This window comes from Channa argus, chromosome 19 (assembly GCF_033026475.1).
Source record: "Channa argus isolate prfri chromosome 19, Channa argus male v1.0, whole genome shotgun sequence".
In the NCBI taxonomy this organism is placed as follows: domain Eukaryota; kingdom Metazoa; phylum Chordata; class Actinopteri; order Anabantiformes; family Channidae; genus Channa; species Channa argus.
In genome coordinates, this window is record NC_090215.1 from 19,668,145 (window position 1) to 19,693,317 (window position 25,173).

General features: G+C 40.3%; 2 protein-coding genes across 4 annotated transcripts in view; one reads left to right on the forward strand and one right to left on the reverse strand.

Annotated features, from left to right (window-relative positions):
- Positions 1–11: 11 nt before the first annotated feature.
- emc9 (ER membrane protein complex subunit 9) lies at positions 12–6,447 on the forward strand. 3 transcript variants are annotated; one of them, XM_067486949.1, is made up of 6 exons: positions 12–2,365; positions 2,606–2,854; positions 3,300–3,376; positions 3,539–3,608; positions 3,703–3,797; positions 4,520–6,447. In XM_067486949.1, exons 2-6 carry the CDS (start codon positions 2,660–2,662, stop codon positions 4,698–4,700), a joined length of 618 nt encoding a protein of 205 aa, XP_067343050.1. In that variant the 5' UTR covers positions 12–2,365; positions 2,606–2,659; the 3' UTR covers positions 4,701–6,447. The 3 variants fall into 3 exon arrangements, with proteins under 3 accessions (XP_067343050.1, XP_067343049.1, XP_067343051.1); XM_067486948.1 differs by having other exon boundaries at positions 18–2,365; positions 2,655–2,854; XM_067486950.1 differs by lacking the exon at positions 12–2,365 and adding an exon at positions 2,372–2,532 and having other exon boundaries at positions 2,655–2,854.
- irf9 (interferon regulatory factor 9) overlaps positions 4,788–25,173 on the reverse strand; it is a 28,709-nt gene continuing 8,323 nt past the window's right edge. The window contains exons 15-34 of the mRNA XM_067487020.1: positions 24,841–25,014; positions 24,667–24,765; positions 24,434–24,523; positions 24,237–24,351; positions 23,844–23,956; positions 23,285–23,398; positions 22,992–23,034; positions 22,505–22,601; positions 21,833–21,998; positions 20,719–20,762; positions 18,549–18,559; positions 18,407–18,465; positions 15,802–15,924; positions 15,534–15,714; positions 12,150–12,280; positions 11,524–11,626; positions 10,938–10,997; positions 10,346–10,735; positions 9,424–9,539; positions 4,788–8,142 (exon numbers count right to left, since the gene is read on the reverse strand). Of these exons, the coding sequence (XP_067343121.1) occupies positions 7,975–8,142; positions 9,424–9,539; positions 10,346–10,735; positions 10,938–10,997; positions 11,524–11,626; positions 12,150–12,280; positions 15,534–15,714; positions 15,802–15,924; positions 18,407–18,465; positions 18,549–18,559; positions 20,719–20,762; positions 21,833–21,998; positions 22,505–22,601; positions 22,992–23,034; positions 23,285–23,398; positions 23,844–23,956; positions 24,237–24,351; positions 24,434–24,523; positions 24,667–24,765; positions 24,841–25,014 (2,397 nt within the window). The 3' untranslated portion in view covers positions 4,788–7,974. The remainder of the gene's footprint in view (positions 8,143–9,423; positions 9,540–10,345; positions 10,736–10,937; positions 10,998–11,523; positions 11,627–12,149; positions 12,281–15,533; positions 15,715–15,801; positions 15,925–18,406; positions 18,466–18,548; positions 18,560–20,718; positions 20,763–21,832; positions 21,999–22,504; positions 22,602–22,991; positions 23,035–23,284; positions 23,399–23,843; positions 23,957–24,236; positions 24,352–24,433; positions 24,524–24,666; positions 24,766–24,840; positions 25,015–25,173) is intronic.

The following is a 25,173-nucleotide window of genomic DNA, read 5'->3' on the forward strand; positions in this document are numbered from 1 at the left end:
TCAAAGTAAAAGCCTTCAGTAGAGTTAGAGTGGAGCTCCTGTTGGCAATTTTGTGAAGGCTGTCTTATTTTGAAAGGTTGCTTTAGGAAGTAGTTTTAAAATTGTGTAATGCTGATGCTTAAGGGAATTGTAGTTCTTTTAGATGGATAGCTAGACCGATCCAGAGGTTAATGAAGAACAAAGGAGAATTAAACTAAAATTCTGAATAACCTGCTCACAATGTCAGCACATTGTTATTTATATGTAAACTTCATCTTCTTTTCCTTTGGGCTGCTCCCTTTCAGGTGTCTCCACAGCGAATCATGTGCCTCCATCCAACTCTGTCCTCTGCATCCTCTTCTCTCACACCAACTAACTTCATGTCCTCTCTCACTACATCCATAAATTTCCTCTTTGTTCTTCCTCTAGACCTCCTGCCTGGCAGCTCCAACCTCAGCATCCTTCTACCGATATATTCACAGTTTCTCCTCTGAACGTGTCCAAACCACCTCAATCTGGCCTCTCTGACTTTATCTCCAACACATCTCACTTGCTTTCTCTAAATCTACAAAGACACAAAGGATGCTGATGGAGAAGTACAGAGAGGGTCATAGGGCGTTGCTAATTATAATTACATTAATAATTATAAAGACTAAGAATGATTTTTGTCTTTTTCGACCATTTTAAAACAGCTACATGTGAAGTAGAAGAATAAAAGTAACTGAGAAAGAAATGGAAAAAAGACAGAATAGATCAGAATAATGGCTGGTAGCTTCATGACAAATGGGATCTATTGAAAAAAATGAGGCCCGTTGTTTTTAAGCTTGATCCAACTTGATTAGATTTACACAGAGAAATTTATTTTTTTATAATTAACAAACAGCTGCCAGGTTTTTATAATTGTTTTTTCTAAGAGTAATCTGCAAAATGACAAAAAAAAATGTATTGCACGCTAGCGTTAGCCAAATATCCTGGACAAATTAGAGACCTAATTTGCAACAAAAAATTATTCATGTAAAATGTATATATTTTGAGACAAGAACTGTGGGGATGTAAAAACAACAAATAAACCACATAAGACAGAAAGTTGTTTACTACTCTTACATCTGTTTCTTGACGAGCTTAGTTTATTCTGCCCTCTTCTGGATATTGACTGAAACCATTATTTTAAAACTTCTTAAATAATATGAATTAAAAATGTATTGTGGCCTATTAATTGGACAAAATATTATTGATGAAGTAGACCAGATACTTTTACAGGTGCACTGTGAAGGCTTACTTATTTTACTTACTTATTTAGGGGAAATTTTGTTGCCTTGTTAAAGCTGCTCTCTGCATGAAAGTAGAAAAGAAAGGAAAAGAACATGCACCAAACCAAGACAATAAACAAGTACAAACTACTGATCAACAAGTAAGAAAAAAACAGCTGGAGGAGTAAAAATAAATGAAATAAAAATAATAAATGAAATAAAAGCAATGCAAATTGTCCATTAGGGGATAAGTTGAACAGTTTATTGGCCACTGGGAGAGAGGATCTCCTGTGGCTTTCTGCGAAGCACTTGTCTGTGTACTCTCAATCCAGGACAGCAACACAATGTCCCCATTTTACAATGTTTAATCATGTTTACCCCTGTGCTCAGATAGCAAAACCAAAGCATCTCTAAATACTAATGCCCGCTACATGAAAATGTGTGAAATGAGCCCCATGCCCAAATTATCCAGCTTTCAGCTAGGCAGCTTTTATCCCTTCAATCTAAAATATGCAACTTTGGGGAATCAGTATAAGAGAATAATGACGGGAAACCTCAATCCACACAGCATCACTCAAGGTTCCAGGTTTTGCTGTTATTATAAAATCACAATAAATGAGAATTTAATAAAACTTTAATAAGACAAGCAGATTGTCTTCTCTGGTTGAATAGAGGATTGATTGATAGCCTCGATCAAAGAAACCTTTACAAGGAAACTGCAGACTGACGTTATGGAGCATTTTTATATTAAAAATATGTTTGAAGAAAATTGATATAATGCGGTTTAACGCGCAACCAAATGGATGTGTCATACTACCTCCTGTGCGCTAGAGGGAGCAGCGCCACACAACTCTAGGATTTGATAGGAAGGATGCAAAAATGATTGGCACCTTGATGCTCCAATCGCAATATAGCGTGTCAAGGTCCCAGCCAATTGCATCATTACAATTAACACTTTTGGGCGAGACCGGAAGTAGCTGTTTAGACGCTGTTTGTTAGCTGTGCAGTGAATCAGTTACTGTTGCCGGTGCATCTTTCTTATCATTTAAAAACTTCCTCTAACTTTTAAAGAAAATATTTGAATACGTTTTCGCCTCTGAAACCTACATCTTCGGTATTTAATTCGCTTCTGTCAGGTAAGACTGCATGCAGCTGGCTTTGGTTAGCGCGTGTGCTAAGGCTTCCTGTAAACCCACCAACCGCCGCCGCTTAGCGGTAATGTTCCGTCCACGTTAAACAAGCGTTTGTGTCCTGGTCTGTGGTGAATGTGCTGCTTTGAAGAACCACTGTTGTTGTCACGTCTGTAAGAAAGCACCAGTCTTTTTTCATACGTGTTGCTTGAGCGCTTTTGGCCTGTGTTTCCCCCCCACACACAGACACAAAAAGCCCAGTTCTCAGTGCCTGTGTCTCTGTGGGTGTCCCCAGTTATCATGGGCGAGGTGGAGCTGTCCTGTCGGGCCTACGTGAAGATGTACCTCCACGCCTGTCTGTACCCGCGATGCAGCATCAACGGGCTCCTCCTGTCGTCCGGCCCGGCAGGTGGCGCTGTCTGCGTCACAGACTGTGTACCGCTGCTGCATTCTCACCTGCCCCTGGCTCCCATCACTCAGCTGGCTCTCACACAGGTAGGACACCTGCGCATAGGTTCAGTTCAGTCACAGCGTGAAAGCTCTAACTGCGGCTGCAACCAAGTTTAATTTTTTACTGCTGTGCAGTGATTTGTTAACAAAAATTTTAATTTGATTATTCAATGGCAAAGAAAGTACTACCACCATTAAACACACCCTCTAACACACATGGCTGACTTATACACTTTTATGGAAGGTTAATTTTAACTGCTAGGAATCAATCATGAAGATGCATTAATGAGTATTAGAATAAGAAGCCTTATTGTCGTCATTGATCACTTAAATTTACATAAGGTGCAGTGAATTTTGTCCTGGCCTGGATTAAAGGCTTTAACCTGTTTGAGCTTTAGTTTTTCAGCTGCAGAGAAAGATTTTGCTCATGTTCCGGAAATTCACATTTTACATCTAATTGATAAAGTGACCTTGTATTGTCCTGTTTCAGGTGGATGTGTGGTGTTCACAGACTCAGCAGAGGATAGTGGGATACTATCAAGCAAATGCTTGTGTATCAGATAATAGGTGAGATTTTAACGGATGCAGACGCTGTGTCAGTCTGTTTATATCCGAACTTTTCTCAATTTAAAAAGTTTATTAAACCCTGTGTTTATATTTAATAGCAGCAGTGTTGATTGGTGTAAATGGTCAAGTTTTCTATCTTTTCTCTAATCTCTCCCCCAACAGCCCAACACCGTGTGCGCTGAAGATAGCTGATAAGATTTCTGAGCAGTTTGATAATGCAGTTTTGTTAATGGTCAGTAAAACAAACACCATGATCCTCTGTGCATGTTAGATATTTTATAGTTATTAGTTCCATCACCTGTCTGTCGCTGTGTTTCGATTTACAGCTTGATGGCAGTAAGATGTCTCCTGACTATCGGGTTCCTCCCATCGTGATGTATGAGCGCAAAGATTCAAGATGGATCCTCAAAGATAAACACATGTAAGGGGCAGCTGAAAGCTAATGGAAGCTATTTAGTTGGGCAGCTGGAGTGTAAATTTGAACAAAAACATGAATAATCATTTTTAAATATCACTTAACTAGTAATCCAAGGGAAGCGGATGTCAAATTAGATGAAATGGGTTATTAAAGTGTCTTCCTGTCTAGGCTGAAGGATTATATCCCAGTTTTCCCCTTTTACGTTGTCTATAATCTGAAAGGTTTGCTCTGTAAAAGTCTTCTGTATCACTCATCTGCCAAGACAGTTTAGGGAGAAGAAAACTGAGGCACTTCTGGCCTTTCATCATGTCATAGATAATGTGGATCTGGAAGAATGTTACCAATGGCAGCATTTAGTTTTTCTGATTGAGTAGGAAGGATTAAGTCCTTTGTTTTGTCAGAACACTGACAATTTTATTATAACTCTGTTAAAGAGACAGCTGGGACAGGAGACCCCCCCCCCCCCCCCACCTTGTTTGTCCCAGATGTGTGAATGTAATATTACAGGTGGTCATTGGTCAAAGTCACTGAGTCCTCACCTTTCCCATTTAAAACTCTGATATCAAGTGATCCACAGCTTGTGTTATTGTTATGTATAACACTAAAATACCGAGTGGTTTAAAAATCTACCATATATCATTTGTTTTGTCAGAGCTGGCTGATCCAGGCTTAATTCCATCCTGTCGATTTCCTTTATACTAGACCAAACTCTCTTTTGTGTTCAGGATAATGCTGAGACAGTGGGAGGAGACCCGGGTGATAGCCAGCCAGATGCTGGAGTCAGGCGATCACATGCTAGTGGTGGATTTTGACAGCCACTTGGATGACATCACAAAGGACTGGACCAATCAGAAACTAAACACCAAGATCGCAGAGCTCGGCTCGCCGGCCAACGGAAACATCTAGACCCAGAAGTAGCACCAGTTTGTACTAGAGCCCAGATTTATTTATGTTCTGACCTGTAAATGTGGTTTTTATGACACACGTCCAATACAGAGTTTAGGAATATGTTTATTTTTAATGCATCTCCTCGCTAGAACAGGGAAACAACATTGAACATGCATAAATAACAACATTTACAGCTTGGTAGATCTCTACTATCTTGCAACCACCTCACCGCCCCCTCAGTGTGTGCCTTTCGGTCCAGCTCAGCACACAGTTGAAATAAAGGGGGGAGGAAAAAAAAATCACATTTTGAAATTATCGCTAAGAACCTCTTGTGTCTACTGTATCTATTCCAAACAAGAAGGGCTGGGCAAAATGAACGTGCTGCAATAAATGTCAGTGTGTTGAAGCTCAGAATGCAGAGCATGTAATTGGCTGATGTGAAATCTGAAATTCTGCCTTCGGGAGGAACTCGTCAGGTCTTTTTGACTACGGTAAAATTCATGATTTTTCTTACACAACTCAAGTAAGGAAAGAAAACCAGAGCGTACCTTTTCTATAGAGCATTTTTGTAACAGAAAAGTAACTTCAGCATGATTTGTAATTTTTATAAAATGCCAGTGTAAAACCTCATAGCTTTCTGACAAATGGACCCAGTTGTCAGTTAATTAGGTATAAGAAGCAAACACTGAGTCAGACTAATCTATCATTTCAGTCCAACTGTTTTACTGAGGTATTAATTCAACTGTGCTATTGTTCTTGTGGCTGCAGTTCTATGCTGCATCATACAAAAATTAGCTTGTTAATTTGAGAATTAACACCTATAGAAAATATTATGTAGTTGAATCAACGACTTTGCATTACATTTACCTAATACACTGCCTGCATCCTCAGATGCTTCTCTTGAATATAATAATCCCAATCTCACTTATACTGGGACATTTATGTCCATTTTCAGTTTTTAAAACTAGGACCCTAGCAGGCAGTAACCTCTGTGTGTCACCTTACTTGGCTTTCACACCTCTGAAATGAAGATATGAGGAAATGTCTGACAATTTGTGCCAAAAACAGTTGAAAAGAGGAACAGAACAGTGTTGCAACATAAACCTGTAGCAGGAAATGTGCTTGACAACACATTAAACTGCCTCCTGCAAAACAGGATCTACAGAACATCTGTAGAACTTTGCACGAGTCTGAGCTTCAGCACATTGCATGTACAGTTGAATTATTAGACATTTTGATATTTTGTTTCATTAATCTTCAAAAGTTAAAGAATCAGTTCAGGATTTTCCCAGCTGGTCTTAATGGAAACGTGAGTGCTATTTATGCATCCGACTGAGACTCTTGGACGCTCAAGCTTTTCATGATTTCAACACTGTCCCTTAAAGTTTCAATGTGACTATGTTGAAAGAACTGAAGTTCACCTGACACACACACACGACACTTCAATGGTGAAACAGGCTATTTGGAGTCAATATCAAGTTCACTCTTTTCTTCCTGATAGTCCTTCGACTGCCGTGACGTAGGTATATTAAGAATCTTGCTTTGTTTGTTGAGACTGGCTTCCTTCACAAGTTGTGAATGGACTTAAGTTAATGGAGTTAACTGTGAAGCTTATTTGTACTATGCAGATGCAACAGCTGGAGTATTTTTGAGGTTTTGGGACAGAAAAAATGTAGTCAAACTCTCTCATTTGTGCTTAGATTATATTTGTGTGTGATTCACGCAAGAGTTTCAGTTGTATGTAAATCTGTTCCCTCAGCTTTGTTGGTGTCAGCTGAGTGCACATTATGGCTGAGAGAGAGCGAGATCCTGGTTGTGCACTTGTGTTTTTAATAATTTTCCCTCACTTTACTGTTTTCATCAATGAAAATCCTCCTTTAAATCAGGTCAGGTCATATCCTTCCACTGCATCTCAAGAAAATAGTGACATTTGTTTTGAAATTGCTGTCGTTTTGATAGATCCAGAATTGATGAAGCCCAGTGAGACAGTTGCTGTTTCATATGCGTCTCAGGTGAACTGCATTATTTTATTTTAATTATTTTTATGGGCACAATGAGGGCTGTAAACCATAGCTTTCATTTCTTACTGCGCAGTCATGTGCAGGGTGGAAACATTGTTCTAGTGAGCAGGACTTTCAGAGGCATAAATATTACTCAAATTACCTTTAAGACCTGCTTGAAAAATCCCAAACTATTTCTTTAGGTATTTTAAAAACATTCGAGATCTCTACAGCAGTCAAACACTACTATCCAGTTTACACGTTTGTGCAGTAAGTCTTTACATGCAGCAGGTTGAGGTTAAGTGGACACACTCTCCTCACAAAACCAAAATACACCAGATGTCACATAGGGCGGGTCTGTCCTTTCAATCCTCGCCGAGCACTGCTAAAACCCCGGTGTGAGGTGCAGCATCCTGTTTCATGAAGAGTGTGAATCTTTTTCTCTTATTAAAAGACAACCATTAACCCCCATTTGGTGAAGTATTCTTGTCTGTGTTCAATGACAGTATTACAAGAAACCCCATGCTTTTAAACGAAATGTGGAAAAAAATGAAGATACATGATACATATCTACTTGCTACTCTACTCAGCTATGCTTTCCATTGTATTCTATTGTAAAGTTTACATGTAACATTTCAGAGGACAAGGTTTCCTTAGTGCTGCAGTATAAACAGTCGTCAGCTGATTAAAGCTGTGGTTCCCAACTGTTTAAGCTTGTGCCCCTCACACAGGGGATTTCCTTTTTCTTTAAGTTGGATTCTCCTTAGACGACTGGGATAATTTGGAGCATCTCCAGAGTTCGTACAGGAGCATGCTTTACTGGTTTCATATCCCCTTTGTGCAGCCCCCTTCCTGGGATTTGGGAGCAGGTGGGGAAGCACTGGCTTAGAGGCGAATGTCAGTTTACATGTAGTGTTTACAGCAACTAATCTCTGTGTAAAGGACATTAAAATCTCTCCCAAAGAGCTCAGTATCTACATTTAGGGTATAAAAATGATCATTTTTAAGTTCCCTATTTGATTTCTAGTCATAAAAATTTTTAAACCTTTTGACTAAAGTCATGTAGAATTTATTCATTTATTTTTTAAGTGCTAAAAGTTTTCTTTTGTGCTGTTGGGGCCGAGCTGTATGAAAACCGTAATTACCGTAGAAACTAGATTCTCTTATTTTGATATCCAAACAACTAAGACTAATGTAGACTTAGCAACATACTGCTCAGCACCTCTGATCTCTCTGAGTGGGTGGGAAATGGGGAATATTTACTGATCTCTTTTGCTAAAGAATCAAAGTGCTCACAAAGTCCCACAGGCGATCAGCTCTGATGTTGGCGAAGGCACAGTGACGAGGTTCAGAGTTATTTCTCCCAGCGGAGACTGACTGGCCAGAGACTGGAGGATGTTGATGGAATCCAAGATGGACTGAGCGTTCTGCACCTGCTGCACTGCCCAAGGTAAAGTGATCTGCAGAGGAAACAGAAGAAGGTATTTCTGCTACAGTATTTACATGGAATGTTCTTGCAGTGTGTTTTTTTTTTGTGTGTGTGTGTGTGTGTATAATTTGTGTCAATTTTCATGGGAATTTCCTAAAAAAATGATGGTAGAATATTCGAACATCTAGGAGAAAGGTCTAAATCATTTGGAACAAATGTGTGGATTACTGCAGTTAATTAGGCAGGTGAGATGCTATGAACCTCCAGGACAGCAGACAAAGGTCAGAGAGGACAGTCAACGTTTAACCCAGAAGTTTGTTTGTGTTCAGTGTTTCCTGCTCTTCCTGCCTTTCTCGGTTTTCTCTTACCCTCACCGTCTTCTGCCAACACGAGCGACTCCCTGCTACGATCAACTACATCCTGCCGAGGTCAACGTTTCATCCTCCTTGTCTCAGTGATATGGATTAATATGATTATTTTAGTAAAGGGGGATAAAAATATAATGACTGGAGAAGAAAAAACTTTCTTGGAGATTCAAATTCTCTAGAAGCTAAGAGCTTATTTTCTCTAATATTAACAACTAAGGTCAATTTGCTGGGCTGGAAAACTGGCGCATAGTGACGTCTGTTTCAAAGAAGACATTATGCACCTACTACATAATGTCCTGTAATTCTCAAAGACTGAACTATACTTTTAAATATGTTTCGTACTGTACACACATTGCATAACATTTTCTTAGCACATGATGTCTATACGGAAGGGTCCTCTAATAAGTGCAGTTTTGTCCAGGGCACATATGGTTAAAGCATGTGCCACATAACTGATTCCTGGCTTGTGGATCTGTGCTGTAGTGCAGAACCCAAAAAGACCGATTTCTGCTCCTGGATTTATTAGAACGGACCAAGCAGAGGCCCAGTGTGTGGATGCACCTCACCTTGAATATAACAATATAAGCTCTTGCACAGATTAGTGCAGACCTTTCTCAGAGACGTTCAACTTATTTAGGTCACTTTGTTTTTAAGAAATTGTGAGCATTGTTTCCAGGAAATTGGCAGCATATACAGGATCAGCAAACTAAAACAGTGGGTTTTTGTTAAATTTAGATTCTTTAGTTTTACTGGGTCTTTAAACTAATGTTGAACTTGCAGCTTTTATCATCCTTAATGTAATTTATTTCACAGTGAAACAGAAAATGTGAGTGGGCTATGGTTATGAGAGTGATTTATATCTTCAGGAAAATGCAGATGAAGTAGCCTTAAAAGTGTTGAGAGTAAAGATGGGCAGAAACCGACAGGATGCACAAAGTCTTTACCTGAACGATGATAAGTTTTCTGGAGGGGTCTTCAGTGTTACTCAGCTCTTCTCCAAAACACAGCGTGATGCCGCACTGAGGAGGTTCGCCGTTGTTTGAACGGAAATTATCCAGTTCTGAGTGTGAGAAAATCAAAAAGACACGATCAGTTATGCAAGACAGAGTTCAAGGTTTGTCTACGAGCTAATCAGGCTGAAAGTGCGACTGCAACTGAAAAAGCTTTTTTTTTGGGGATTAATTTCTCCTTTTATAACTGCAAACATTTCAGAAAATGTCAACTGAGTCATCTTAAAATTATTATTATTATTTTACCTGAATAACACAATATCCAATAAAATACAACAAGAGCTCACGTTTCATATTCTCTATTCGGATTCACAAAAATATTTTGCATTAAAATAATCTTTATCAGTTTTAAAATGTTTGCAGATTCGTTTTCATTGAATCTAGAGAATATATTAAATGTGCAATGTGTTGAAATCTAACAAATATGAAAATATGACCTTAATGTAAATAAATAACTTCAACTTTGTTAATGTTCAAATAACCATATTCCATTTTAGAGACCTCAAGTACTTCTTAAACAAAAACCTCAACTACTGAAATAATGCTGGTGGCAGGAAGTGTCTGTCGCTCGGTGTGTTCGGACTGAATTACAGAGATTCAAAGCCAAAGATTAAACCTGGGCTGTTTGCAGCAGCGGAACTTGGTTGCAGACTGACTATCTTGGCAGGAAGGAAGACTATTAACCGCACGTTGTTGATTTCAGCAGATTATGAACTTTATGAAAACGTTGGTCAGGCTTAGACAACAGGGTGGAGTAGTTATGAGGGGAGAGACGTTGGCACACTCTGACCTACATCTGCAGCCAGGCCTCCACCTTTTTCAGTGTTAACCATCAGTCTTGACTTGAATGACTCACGTTGTTTGAAGGTTTCTTTGCTGAACAGCAGCACTGGCTCTGTGTTCCTCTCCATCTTGTGCAACCCCGGTGTGGTCGTATGCGGCCCCGTCCAGAAGACCCTGCCCTGGCAGAACCTCTTGCCGTAAACGCCGTGCGCTGTCGAGGTCAGCGCCACCCCTTTCTCCATGAAGGGCAGCAGGGTGAACAGGGCCTGAAGCTCCTGGCTGGCCGGCAGCGTGGAGGGCGGCTCGGGCAGCGGGATGCGTGGGAACCTGGCTTTCAGGGTTGCAGGCGTCGGGGGAACGAGAGAGGCAGGCAAGTACATTATCCGGACATCAGTGCCCTGGATTTGACGTCTGAGAACCTCCTGACCTAAATAAAGAACGGTCACATTGAAGGAGTCCTGGGCTGTGGACAGAGAGGAGGAGGGAGAGGAGAGCTTTACCTTTCAGAATAAAAGGCTAATGGATTTGTTCTACAAAATGCATTATTATAAGAGGAGGGAATAAAAGATGAGACTACATGTAGCAATAGCAAGTTGGAGCTGAGGATTCTAAACGTGTAGAGTACGTGACAACCTGTTCAGCTGTTAATGTTATCAGTTGTTTACCTTCTGCAGGAGCAGGAACACTCTCCTGGATCCGCACGTCTAAGGTGATCTCATCAACCGCTGCACAGGGCAAGAGGCAGATAATCAGAGGATAGTTGGACATAAAACGTGATGGATCTGTTTTGGAGTAATTATATAAATCCCTGACCAGTATCAGTTGTCTGTGGGATGGTGAAATGCAGGGTAACGTCACACTAATGAACTCAGGGAACAGGATTGTCTAAAAATTCAGGTTATGCAGGAACCTGTGCTTACTGTAAATCCTGGCATAGATGTGGAAAGTCAGTAATCAGATTTCATATATAACCCTGACCTTAATTTGGAAACTGCAAGACTGTATCACCTTCTGAAGTGAGAGAACAGGGTCTCATCTTGCAAAGCAGAGAAAACCAAATTATATCCAATTTATGTTTTGACAAGACCTAATTAGAAACTTGAATGTGTTTATGCCCAAAACATAAATCTGCCTGTTTCCTGAGCTCAGTATCTTAACAAGACATCTTCATTTAGAAACTCACAAGATGACTGATAATCTGCCTCTGTAGCCTGTACTGTAAACGCTGCACATTAATTCTGTTAACCTCACCATCTCTCGCTGTGGTGCTGGTGGTGGTGGTGGTGGTGGTGTGCTGAGCAGGCTCCTCTATGTGGATGGTGAAGTCACTCTGCAGCAGTGCATCTTCAACACTCTGAGAAGCAGAAAGACTTAATGAGACATGTAAATAGTCTGAACAAAGACAAAGTCTGTGTGTGTTTACTGAAAAGGACGAGAGACACCGTCATGTCTGTCATTGACCATGACTGGTCCTGTTTGTTTAGTGTGATGGTCCAACAGTGGGAAGCAGAGTGAAATGACTCCCACAGATGTTTGGTTCTCATGTAATCGACACCAGGACGTTTTTTTTCCACTTTTATTCCCAGAATTCTATATTCTAATGTTATTATAAGATTTTAAGACCCGATTTTATGTAGTTTTTAGTACAAACAACCAATTCTTATCTAGTTCTTATCAGTGTAGTAACACAAATATCTTTAACATACAAACAACGGGGCAGGAATTAATCAATAACTTCCAACCAGTGTCTAGTCAGCCTCCGTCCATTTGGGCTTCATGCTAACATGCTAGAAGGACTAAGCTGCTATTAAACGAGCACTTTATTGGGAGGCTCCCAAATAGTTTGGAAGCAGCTCTTCCTGTTGGGGCTGACTCACCAGCTGAGACGTGACCTCCTCTGTTTTGATCTGCTTCAGTTGACCGATGCCGTCGCTCTCTGAGTCACTGCTCCTCCTCTTCGACCTCCTGCTGCTTTTCTCTTTGCCTTTCTTTTCAGGAACAATCACACCTAAACACAGGGGAAGCGTTAAATCGAGTCTGACCAGTTAGTCACATTAGCTTCTGACCTATTAAAGCTACGTTCGTGCTTTAGTTCCCTCAGTAAACTACTTGGTCCGAGTTCCGGAGAGTGTAGATTTGACTGACCATTCTGACTTCAGTGTCGGCTCACTGCAGAGCTGATGGCACAACTGGCCAGTTGTGTAAATGTTGTTCCATTTCGCCCTGAGTGTCACTTGTTTCCAACACAGATTAGAAAATGTTTTATATTCTTAAAATTCCTTGAGTCGGAATTGAAAACAGCTGTACGTGACAGCAAAAGGCTTTACAGGCTTTGTCAGAGTTTGACCGCAGTCTTTTCCTGCTGGGTCAGGTTACAGTAAGACATGTCAGAATCATTTGTGTAGCAGCTCTACAATACAAATCCACTGCAAAGTAACTTGCTGTACATTATATAAGTCTGCACATGCATTGTAAAGACATTCAAAAAGAGAATGAATGGAGGAAAATTAGTTTGAATTTCATAAAACATTATGAAAAATAAAATCCCTGTACAAAAACAGTCGGGGCAGTAAATCCTGTATCAGTCATTTGAGCAGAAAGGAAGTGAGAAGGATGTCAGTACAATAACATGAGCAGACAAAGTGCAACTGTTTTACATTTTGGATATGTGGCTCAAAGTGGCCTTTTGTGTTTAAGTCGTGTGAATGTAAAGTGCATGTAATGTTACACATGTAATTCTCAAAGTAGAACCATACAAACGAGCCAAACGAGATAAGGATGTGTAGGAGCTAAAAAGAAGAAGCGAGTGGATCTGACTCTGTGGAAAAGGTGACGACGTGTTTTTATAGAGACAATAATAGACAGGGAGGGACGGGGCAGGAGAGTTCATGCTCACATTGTGTAATGCTAGAATGTTTTGTGCCAATGTGATTTCTTTTTTTTTGCTACCAAAGAGTGAAGGTTACGTAAATGTGTGAAGAGCTTTAACTGGACTTTTATGCCGTTATGAAGATGTGATTGTTGACTAAACGACCACCACTGCTACTATTTTATTAGGTCAGTGCCCATAAACGGGTCACACACTGATGAGTCCAGTCTTATTTAGGTCCATTAGTTTGTTTGTGTCACGATGAAAATCTCAGGGACTGAGCGAGAATTTAATGTGATGAGTTTGTGACTTTTTGTCTCTGTGTTGAGGCCTGCAGCTAAATTCTTTCCCTACTTTACAGAGTAAGAGTTGACGTGTTCATATTTTCCTCCATCATCTAAAGTGCATGTTTGTGGGGGTGCGAGCTGGTCCCAGCTGTCGCCGGGTGAACAACAGTTTGGCAATTGTCTCTCAGGGCCAATGCAGGGACAGCAACACAGACAGACAACCATTTAGTCCCAAATGAACCTAAAATGCACGACTGTGGGCCGTGGGAGGAAACTGGAGAACCCAGAGGAATGTAACATGTCAGCAACTCTGTAATCTGATCCAAAAAGCTGAAACACTTAAATGATTAAAATATCTACGGCCTATTTTTCTGTCTGCTGATTAACAATAACTGTTGCAGTAATTTAGTTTAGATTAATTATTCTCCCCAATTTGTAATGATAAACTAAGAAACTGAGTCACTAGAAGTCTGCACTTCCATATTCAAATAGATTAATCTGATCAAACTAATTAAAAAGGAATGATTTTTTTTAAATACTTATGAGATCTGGCTTATGAAATGCATTATAGAAAAAATCTTTTTGATTTAAACCACAAAAAAAACTTAGGAGCTCAGCTGTTTTCTTCCAAACATAAAAAAAACTTTAAACCTCCTCTTTGCAGCTGATAAGACTTATCTGAATAATTAAATCCATCTATGCTGCTCCACCTGCAGATAAAACCCTTTGAAGACGTCATCAGAGTTGGACTTTGGCTTTACCTCACTGGGTCACCATGTTCCAGTGATGCATGGCAGATGTATTTGTGTAGCAGCTTTACAACACAAAGGTGATGTAAATTGACTCCTTTACGCCCTGCACATGCATTAAAGGCTCATTTTAAAATGGCATTAGGAGGAAATAAAAGCAGAATTGCATTATTTGCATAAACAATGTAGTTACAATGCAGCAGTACTGTATCTGTGTTTTATGCGTTAAATGTACAATCAGGATGCGTCTACAGCGTTTGTCTGTTTTCAGTGTTCTTCCTAAAAGTGGAGCCCGTGTTGTTTCATTTGTGTTTTGTCTCTCGGGGTCACTGCACTTTACTGACCAAACCCCTGATGGGTTAATCAAGTAATTGACATAATAGTCAGGAGTGAACGTAACGGTTTGCTGTAACTAGCCTGGTTGTTCTGCACAGCTGGATGACAGCTGGATAAACACAAGCATTCATTATGAAACTACACTACAAACCAAATGCCGTCTCATAGTTTCAGTGTAGTCTGCTGTTGTAAGCCTGTTGAAATCCTTTGTTTTTGTAAACGTTTCCTAACCGTGTGACGCCTCCCACCTCATTTTCTGAACCTGAGACCGTGTCTTTACGTGCAGGTCTGTGATGGGTTAGGACTGGAGCATCGGGGTCAGCTGAGTTAACCAGCCACGTTTGATCTGGGCAGCACTGTCAGGACGTCGAGCTAAGCTTGATAAAGACCAACCAGTAAGCTCGAATGTTTTCTGTCTTATCATGCTGTGCTGCTCTGGGTGCTTTAAGTGTGCAACTGATATTTATGGTCCTTCTTAATGAGTCAGTCCAGAAACTAATTAATCTAATCCATCACTAATTCACAGAATCTCCAAAGATGTTCAGTTGACTTTGATGTAAAACAGAAAAATACCTTTTTTTTTAACTTAAATGTGCTGCATTGAACTTATTTCCATCATTAATTTATGTGCCCATTACATTTTTAGTAACCAGGACTTTATCAAACGTAAACACAGAATGAAAACACCCAGTTTTTAATACTGTATCTTGTAAAAAACAAAAACAAAACCAAAAACAAAACAAAAAAAACCCCCTGATAATCAGCTGATATCAGATTATCTTGATAGTAAATATATTAACATACCGAGCAGTTCACGGGATTTGTGACGTTTATTAATCATTAACATTCTGTTAGATATGTCGTATATAATTTTTTGTGGTTAGTTTTTGGTCAATATACGACTCGGTAACAACTGTGCTGCCTGTAAGGTCTCAATGTAAAATCAAACACCACCAAACCCAAATGAGTTTGTGCATAAAAAAAGCAGGTGAGGATTAAGAGCGTGTGTCGGAGTCTCACCCTGCTCGTGGAGGGGCACCAGGCGGTACACCTTGTAAGGCTCTGAGATGTCCAGCTGGGCTCGGTCATTCACCTCCTTAAACTCTGGACTCTTGTTGAGGGCACAGCGCAGACGGGTCTTCCAGGAGGCCGGGTTGTCTTGTCCCCCGTCCGTCAGCTTTCCTTTGAACTCTGCCCAAGCCTGAGGAAGACACGGTGGTTATTGGCACAGGTTTCGAAGTTTAGAGTTTTATGTGACAATGTTCAGAGCCAAGCAACACATCTTGACCTTGAAGATGGCGGCGTCCTCGTCCTTGCGGAAATCCTGTTTGCCGGCGTGTTTCCATGGGATACGGAACATAGTTTTGGCGTCATCGTCCCACACCAGCCCCGGGTACTTCCCACTGCTGACCTGCAGCCACCAAACACAGACACACAAGCTGACAAACTGTGTCCTCAGAGCTTTAAAATAAGGAGCAGAGGACAGAAACGGCTCTGAACGACGGACATCAGCCGCTCCGGTCATGTGTCCCTGAATCACTGTCCATGCACAGACATGTGCTGCTGCTGCTCCCAAAACATACAGTGATGGAAAGTAACAAAGTACAAATCTACTTAAGTATGTTCTTTTCATGCCACTTTATACATTAACTTCACTACATCTCAGAGAAAAGTACTGCACTTTGTACTCACTCCATTTACATTCAAGTAGCGTTGAAGTCAACACTTAAGTAATGATGTAAATACTTGTTTGAAAAAGTACTGCACTACAAGAAATACTAGAAGTACCACTTCAGATTCTATTGTTAAGTTGAAGCACTGAGTACATCTTCTAAAATACATTTTAAACATGCAAGTAAAACAGTGTTGGCACCAAACTGTTCTGTACTTAAAGTACCAAATATAAGTACTGCTATACAGAATGACTGTATTATTGGATGATATTTACTGCTGTAAATGCCACTAATGATGCAGCTAGTAAAGCATTTTTTTAATTTACTGGGTGTATTACTGATTAAATACATCATGGTGGATTATTTCATGTGAGAACTGCACCTCCAAAGTAACCAACTAGTTTCAGCCTCCTCATCAACATTCATTATGAAACTACTGTACAACAATATGGTTAACTCTATGTAAAATGTGTTAACAATCCTCCGTTTATGACTGTACTGAACACAAACATGAGTATTTGTACGCGACCCAATAGTCTTCATGCTGTATAATCAACTTTTTCCACTAGGAGAACTTTCTGTCTTCCACTGTCCCCAGTCTGCCTTGGGGACAACTTGTGGGAAGAGAATTTCAGCATCGCTGGGGAGTTGGTGTTAAACCAGGAGGTTGCAGTCACTTGCTGGGTGTATTTAAACGTTTTAGTTCTCTCTTTGCAGGATGTTGGAAAAACTGTAGGACTCATGAGGCTTAGTGGGAAAATCCTGTCTCATAGTTTCAGTGTAGTCTGCTGTTGTAAGCCTGTTGAAATCCTTTGTTTTTGTAAACGTTTCCTAACCGTGTGACGCCTCCCACCTCATTTTCTGAACCTGGACCGTGTCTTTACGTGCAGGTCTGTGATGGGTTAGGACTGGAGCATCGGGGTCAGCTGAGTTAACCAGCCACGTTTGATCTGGGCAGCACTGTCAGGACGTCGAGCTAAGCTTGATAAAGACCAACCAGTAAGCTCGAATGTTTTCTGTCTTATCATGCTGTGCTGCTCTGGGTGCTTTAAGTGTGCAACTGATATTTATGGTCCTTCTTAATGAGTCAGTCCAGAAACTAATTCATCTAATCCATCACTAATTCACAGAATCTCCAAAGATGTTCAGTTTACTTTGATGTAAAACAGAAAAATACCTTTTTTTTAACTTAAATGTGCTGCATTGAACTTATTTCCATCATTAATTTATGTGCCCATTACATTTTTAGTAACCAGGACTTTATCAAACGTAAACACAGAATGAAAACACCCAGTTTTTATCTTTTAAAAACCAAAAAACACAATCTAATATCAAATATGTATTAAATGTACTGCATAGGAAAACATTCTCCAAATATTTCCACGAATCGAGAAGATTCTATATGCAGTAATGAACTGAGGTATAATGATGAATAATGGTTTTTAAAATTAAAACTTGTTTTAACAAGTAAACGCTTTAACATTTAGCTGCAGCCTTCTTGTCGAATATGGAAAAACTTTTCAGAATATTTACTCTGTGTAAAAGTATGCATGCACTAGTAGAAGTTGAAAATGTAACTGTAGTATTTTGAACAAAACGTACTTCTCAGAAGTACCTATTATGAAAAAGTACAAGCGGATCATTGTCCTGTTAGTGTTTTTGTTTTGTTTTTTACATGGAGGCCTCACACATTATAAAACAAGTTCAATTAGGACATTTTAGCAAAGTTCCCATGGTTCTGTTTTTGATAGCAGGGAAAATCCTGCGTTCTTCATGGCTGAATCCCCCATTTCACTCCTGTATTTGTTAGTCTAGACAAACAGCAATGATAAAATCCCGAACGCATCATGTGTAAATCTAGTTAGATTAGTAGGTAAGAATACAGTTTATGTTGATACTACACCGCAGGGCCACAACTTCCTATTTTATTATGATTAAGCGGCTGATTATGTCCCTGGTTATTTGTTTGGTTTCTATTATGTCAGAAATAAACATTTACGTTCTTTATGAATTACATAGTTATGAATGGAAATATCCTGCTAAACAATCAGTTAACCAAAGATCAAAACAACAAATGCACCGACATCATTTAGGTGAGTTTACTCCCATGTCAGTGATGGTTGAGGCTTCTCTCTGTTTTCCTTTCCTTCCCCTCCTTCCATCGCCCCCTCCTTATCAGCGCCCCCACACACACTTTAACACACACACACACACACACACCTGCTCGACGATCCACGAGCGCAGCCTTCGTGTGGAGCGCATTCTCCCTGCGGCCATGGCTCCTCAGTTACTACAGAAGCATCAGAGACAAAGTAACAAGTCAGTAGAACATCACATGCATGTCGCAACTCATCCCTTTTACCACAACGAGCGCTAGAAAAACAACAATACAATGGAAAAAGTCAGACGCAGAAAGGACCGAGTATCGACGGGTTAAGGAAACAGAACTTGAAGGCTCGTGTGTGCAGCTCCAGCTCAGCCCGAGACAGTAAACAGGCTTCACACAAAACGGCTTATTTCTAAAATCAGCCCTTTTTTAAAATTGAGTCTGGTTGAGGAACCAAAATCAGAAGTGGCTCCCGCCATATTTAGAAACGTTTGTCAAATGTAGACGCTAAGGTGTCAAATTAGGGAAGCACAGAAAAGTTTCGTGTACCTCGGTTGTTTCCTCCGCGGTTCCTCCGGACTGGCGATGTCTGCTCTCCAGCTCGGAGCTGCGGACTCCGCTGCCTCTGAGCGGACGCTCCTTTTCCCCGAAATCACGTGACTTTAGGGAAACGCTGCGCGGACGCGCCGCTGGGGGGCGACAACGGGCACGAGCATGTAAAAATGTACACAACCTAAACCGGTCTTAAGATACATCTAGTATATTTACGGACCACAGGGTGAGGGGTTCGATCCCCGGCCCTGGCTATATGTCGAAGTGTCCCTGGGCAAGACACCGAACCCCTAACACACTCACTCCCCTCCCCAGCGGTGCAGTGCTGGTCAAAGCCCGGAAATTGGGGAGGCTTGTGTCAGGAGGGCATCCGGTGTAAAAACTGGGCCAAAGCAACATGCAGACAATGGTCCGCTGTGGCGACACTAAACTCACGGGATAAACCGGAAGAACGAAAAAAAAATAGCAATATACATTTATATTTAAAGTTTATTTACACACAAAGTAAAAGTACTCATTACAAGAGGTTTTACATTTACTCTAGTACAATGTTAGTAATATTGTAGTATTCGTCCACTGTGTCCTCATCTAATGAATTATATGTAAAGAAGTAGTTTGTTTAGAACAAAAACAGCTGCTGGTAAAGATTTAAGGGATTTTTACAAAGTCTCTATAGTAAAAAAGATCTTTAACCCTTTTTTTTTTTTTACTACAAATGTTGGCCGTGTCTTTCACATTTACAGTTGCTAGTGCAGATATTTATATTTGTTATGGATAAAACAACCATGTATAAATACTCTACAAGTAAAAGTTCAGAATTGATGAATACATGTAACTATAGCAAAATGTGTGTAGAATATTAAACGTTCATTAGTATTTAACACTGTATATACTGTAAAAGCTTTTCAAATTCAGTCAGTTAGCAGATCACTTACTTTAGAGCTACTAAAAGATGGTATTGCTACTTTTACTAAAGTACCAAATGTAACAACTCTTTCAGCAGAATGTGTTCATCACCTTAATGTGGCAGCTGGTGAGGATGGAGCAAATTGGAAAACATGATCATTACTTTATGTACTATTTGTTAGCTGCTTTCACACTAGGAACAAGTTCTAAACTATAGTTAACATAAAAGTAAAGTAAAATATTTACCTTTTGTAATGTAGTGAATACTCAAGTACAATTAAGGTATTTCTATTACAGTACATAGTTACTTTTTACCAGTAATTTGTGTGTAATTAAGTGTATACCGAGAAATATAAAAACCCCTCTTTGACACTTTATTTAGCGCCGTAAGAATGTTTACATTTAAAAAATTATATTGAGTCGCATCCATCAAACATGTTTAATTTGTTAAATTACTTCATCATGACACTTTTCCAAAGATTATTTCCTTTATGTACCTGCACAAGATGAATCGGGAAACTGTTGGATTCTTAAAAGAGTTAACTGACAAATCAAACGGGTTTGTTTCGAAAAGTTTATGATTGTAACTTGAAAAGTTTATGATTGTAACTTGAAAAGTTTGATTGATTGTAACTTGAAAAGTGTATGATTGTTACTTGAAGACATGTTTGTCTGGCGTAAGCTGAGGGAAAAACCACAAAGATCTGATTTAAGTGATTTATGATCACCATAGGGGGAATAGATTAATTTTCCACTGTGGGGAACAACAGAGAAAACCACAATGTCACAAATCAGGCCCAGCTGCCTCACAAATGTATTTTCTTTTGTTGACAACTCAGTTTGGCTGAGTGAGGAGTGTTGTGAAAGGGTGGAGACCAAAAGTATTTTAAAGGAAACTGAATCATCCTCTCGTTCGTTCTTATGTTGTGTGAAGACGGCCAGTGATGTGCTGTTCAGGAATCTTTACTTGTTTCGTGGAACTTTTTCCCCCAGAGGCACCTCCATCAGTTTCTGTCAGGGAAAAAAAAAGCCAAAAGGTTAAGTTGGTTATCCAAGACTGTAAAAGTGCATCTTCAAAGACTTCACTTTGAAAACTCTTGGGAACTGATTCTGTATTTAGATCAATACTGTAGTGAAACTCCAGTTGATGACTAAGGGGAACACCCCACCTTCACATGATGCGTGAGTAATTTATCACCTGTGATAAACCGCAGCTTTAAGGTGGAGGAGAGGCATGTAAACACAATAGAAAGCTGAGAAATGACTTGTTCGACTTTTTCTCAGGGGATAATCTGCATATGTTTAGTCTATAAACCTGTTTTTTTTTTTCTGCTTTGCCTTAAAGGTGCAGTGGAATAAGATGGGAAGAAGCTAGAAGCCGACGCTGATGACTTGAACCCGTACAGCTACAGCAGCTCCAGACAAGTTGAGGGGTCGGGATCCTTGCTGCCAGTTTGGTAAATTAAACCAGTGAGCTTCCAGTAAACACCTAATCCCACTAGAGACCACTGCCACATGCCCGGTTTTACTGCAGTTAGGATGGGGGTTTTAGGAGGCAGAGACGGAGCCCTGTCACCTGACTGAAATGCACTCGCCTCACATATGAGTCAATAGGTTTTACAGCCTCCGCACTGTGCAGACCACATGCAGAAATGTTTCCTCTTTTCTATGCTCGGGGAAAGTTCAAATATAAAACATTAGTGGAAGTCATTGTAGAAAATGTAAAAATGGATTTTTTATTTATTTTTCTCCTCACTGTGGTTTATGGGCAAAGCACTTTTAGTCTGCAGGGGATTTACCCACAGTGGCAGCAGAGTTGTCAGCTGGAAGCCACTGACAAACTTCATTTTAGGTTCATTAGTCAGTCAGTAGCAACAATGCTTTAAAAAGAGCTGCACAGTGAGAGACGATCAGCTTGTTTTTCAATTTGCACGAATGTTGTCACCCTCGTTTCACACGTTAGCACATGTCAGTGGAAACGTGATTATCTTATTATACTGTAGAAATTATACCAGAGGTTGAAATCTGTTAAATTAGTTTTATTTAATCCTATTTTCCTACAGTTATGATTAATTTCTCACCCTGAGCAGTCGAGCATAGTAAGCGCCGTCTTCCTCGTGCTCTCCTCGCTGCGTGTCCACCTGGTATCTCTCGCAGGCCCGAGTCAGCTCGTTGGGTTCGTACAGCAGCGCCGGGTCCAGAGAGTGAGCGTTTATCAGACTGACCAGATACTCCCTGTAGTGCTTCCTGCACAAACACATGGTACCACTTAATCTGGGGAAACGGCTCTTTAAAGGATTTAGGTTAAGGTTTCAAGAAAACTACTTGTTAAATAATGTTTTGGCACAATGCAGCCATGGTGCCCAGGTGTACAGAGCACAAACTGTGTTTGATTTACATTTAGCCCTTTGGCAGATGTCACTTAACCAAACCGACCGAGGTACAAGGCAGCTAAAATTTAAAGTCAAGGAAAAAAACATCAAAGTCATATCAGAAGTAGTGTTTCATGAGATGCAAGTGCAGAAAAGAATTTTTGAAAATAGATTTAAGTGCATAGGAAGGTGCAGTTAGAAGAAGAGGGAGGTGGTGGTACAGGTAGAAAAGGAGGAAGAAGGTGGTGGTAGGAGCTAGAAGAGGAAGTGGGGGCGTTGGTAGGAGGTGGTGTTTTTGCTTTTGAAGATTTAGACATTTGAAAACTTGTATTGAAAATAATGGCCATTATTAAAAACACCATGAACTTCTCTCTCTCTCACTCGCAGAGTCCAGCTTGTCCGGGTTGTGTTCGGATGCCACAAGGTGAATCAATCTGCTGACCTCCTTCATCTTTCTGTTCCATCACACCACATGCGTCTGGTTCAAAGAAAAGACAACAACCTCAGTGACTCAATTGTCCCAATAACAGATTTAAATAAGTAACTAAATGCAAACTTAATTTAAAAGCAGAAAGGGAATTGGTCTAGTTTTAAATGTTTATTGTTAGAATTATAATATTTTGGACTTATCAAAGTCCTGGTGGTTAAAAACTGCCTTTGTCTTACTAAAAGAGAAACCATTTGGTGCATCTGGAACAATAATGAGACCAAAAGTTTGCTTTCGATAATCTGATGCTGCTAACGTACTATAGATCCGAGCTTCATAAATGAGACTAAGTTTATTAAATCTTATTAGGTATTTGTCTGAATTCCAGGTCTTTACCCTAATGAAACAAGACTTTTTCAGCAGATAAACAAAAAGTTTTACCCGTCTGAGTTCCAGGATCTGTGTTGAAGTCCACACCGCCTCTCTTAAAAAAAAAAACAAAATTAAAAGTAATATTACTGGGTAGGCTGGGAAAAATAAGACATCTGTAAATGAAACTTAAGATTTGAATACCCGCAATTTAAAGGATGTCCAAACTCTCTTTAGTTTTAGAGCAATAACACTGATAACACAGGTCTAAAAAAACAAACACTGCCATAATATACCAAGTCGTGCCATTGTGTACTTTATTATATTTGACTAGTCATAACCCAATGCATATATACCATCTTTACCTGCAGCAGGGCCTGAAGTCTCGGCGGCTCCCAGTCTCTTAGATAAAAGAGACAGTCACGTGGGTGATGGGCATGTAGACCAGTGCAAATGCACGAGGGCGTCTTACATTTCGTCTGCAAGCAAAATTGATATGACTATAGTACAAATGCAGAGAAGCCTTTGAGTTCAGTTAGACTTTGGCAGAAGTCTATAAAGTTTCCGACAAAATGGCAATTATGTCTCTATTTCAATCTGCTAATGATTTCACGAATAAATAATCAGATGTTAAGGAGCAATAAGCGATCCGCCGAAAGACCGTAAACTTCTACAAGCTGATCAAAAACTTACCAGAAAATTAATCCAAGTCAATTGGTAGTAACTGAACCTTATATAATCATTTATATTAGATTCAACAACCCAAAGTATTTTAGATTTCGTCACAGCAGCAGGAAGTGTTTTTAACCAGGCTTCGTGAATGTAGCCTCTAAAAGTGTCTATTTGGTGATCACACATAAAACATGTACTTTAGTCATTGAGTGGATCAAATCATGCTGTTTCTTGATGATGCAACAATCTCACCTTTTGAAAGGGGTTGTTGCAGCCACTGCAGAACTGATACCTGCACTGGGAGCAGCTGAAGTGCATGCAGCCACCTTTGGTCAGAGCGTACTGGAACCTGCAGTGAGGACAGGCTGCAAGAGGAAACAACATCCCGGTAAATTCATTCATTTACAATATTATTTTTTTGAGATAAAGAAGTATTGTGTAGCAGTTACTGAAAGCTACATGATGTAGGACAGCGTGAGCCAGCTGTGTTAGCTCAAACGTGAATCCTTGTGTCAGCTCAGTAAAAATGAGGAACCGAGTTAAACACTGGTGAGGATGACTGATGTAAAAACAAATGTTGAGGGGAGAAATAGCTAAATTAAACTTGTGATTGTGGTTGCAGGAAAAACTTGTGGCGAGCCTCACTGATGCCGTTGTCCCTTAGGTAGCCAGCCAAGCCCTGCCGCTGGTACTCTGGATCGTTGTCCCTCTTCCACTGCTGGAACTGCTCACAGGACAGATCCTGGTGCTGGGGCTCCCACTAAGACCAGAGATATAGGTAAAGTTATAGGAAAGTCAAAAGTCACAATCATTTCATAGTTGAGATAAGACAGAGTACTTACAGGTTTCTTGCATTGAGCACAAAAACTTTTCCTACACGATGGGCAGGTGACTTTCAGCTGGTCTCCATCATTGATGAACCCAGAGGTGCACTGACAAAGATATAAAGTAGATATTCATTAGAGGAGGAGGTGGAGGTAGGATGTAGTAGAGGAAGAAGATGTAGAAAAGGAGGTGTTGGTAGAGGAGGGAATGGTGTTGGTAGGAGGTGTTTGTGGCTTTTTGCTGAACTCACATGGTAGCACCACAGAAACTTTGGGTCCTTCATCAGCGCGTGCTCAGTCAGCTTCTTGTGAAACAGCTCGTACACGTCCACATCCAGACAGTCTCGCAGCTGCAGACAAACTGAGTTACTAGTTCCCTGTTTACACTGAATGTACTGTCATGATACTGGCTACTCATAGTGTACCTGTATGTCCAGGGTGGAGAAGTAGCTGTCCAGTTGTTCGGGGTCGTTGATGTCGGGCTCGCCGCAGACGGGACAAACCATGTCTCTGATGTGTTTGTCTCTCACCGCGATGGTGAAGTGCAGCCGGAAGCATTCGTGACACACCGAGCACTGACAGGAGGTCAGAGACTGCATCTGCAAACACAGGGAGGAAGAAAGTTTCCCGCCGTGCATTTAAAAATAAAACTGATTTGACGAGTTACTGTGTGTGTTTCGATGCAACAAAGCCTGTTTTTTTACTCCATCTCAACTCAGCCAACAAGGTGGTGAAATTAATAACCATCATAAAGATGT

What these genes read in the sequence shown, in the direction of transcription:
- emc9 (XM_067486949.1), top strand. Translation starts at nt 2,660, where the DNA reads ATGGGCGAGGTGGAGCTGTCCTGTCGGGCCTACGTGAAGATGTACCTC. An exon ending in GCTTGTGTATCAGATAATAG is followed by an intron (nt 3,377 to 3,538) that starts GTGAGATTTTAA and finishes CTCCCCCAACAG; the next exon opens with CCCAACACCGTGTGCGCTGA. An exon ending in ATCCTCAAAGATAAACACAT is followed by an intron (nt 3,798 to 4,519) that starts GTAAGGGGCAGC and finishes TTTTGTGTTCAG; the next exon opens with GATAATGCTGAGACAGTGGG.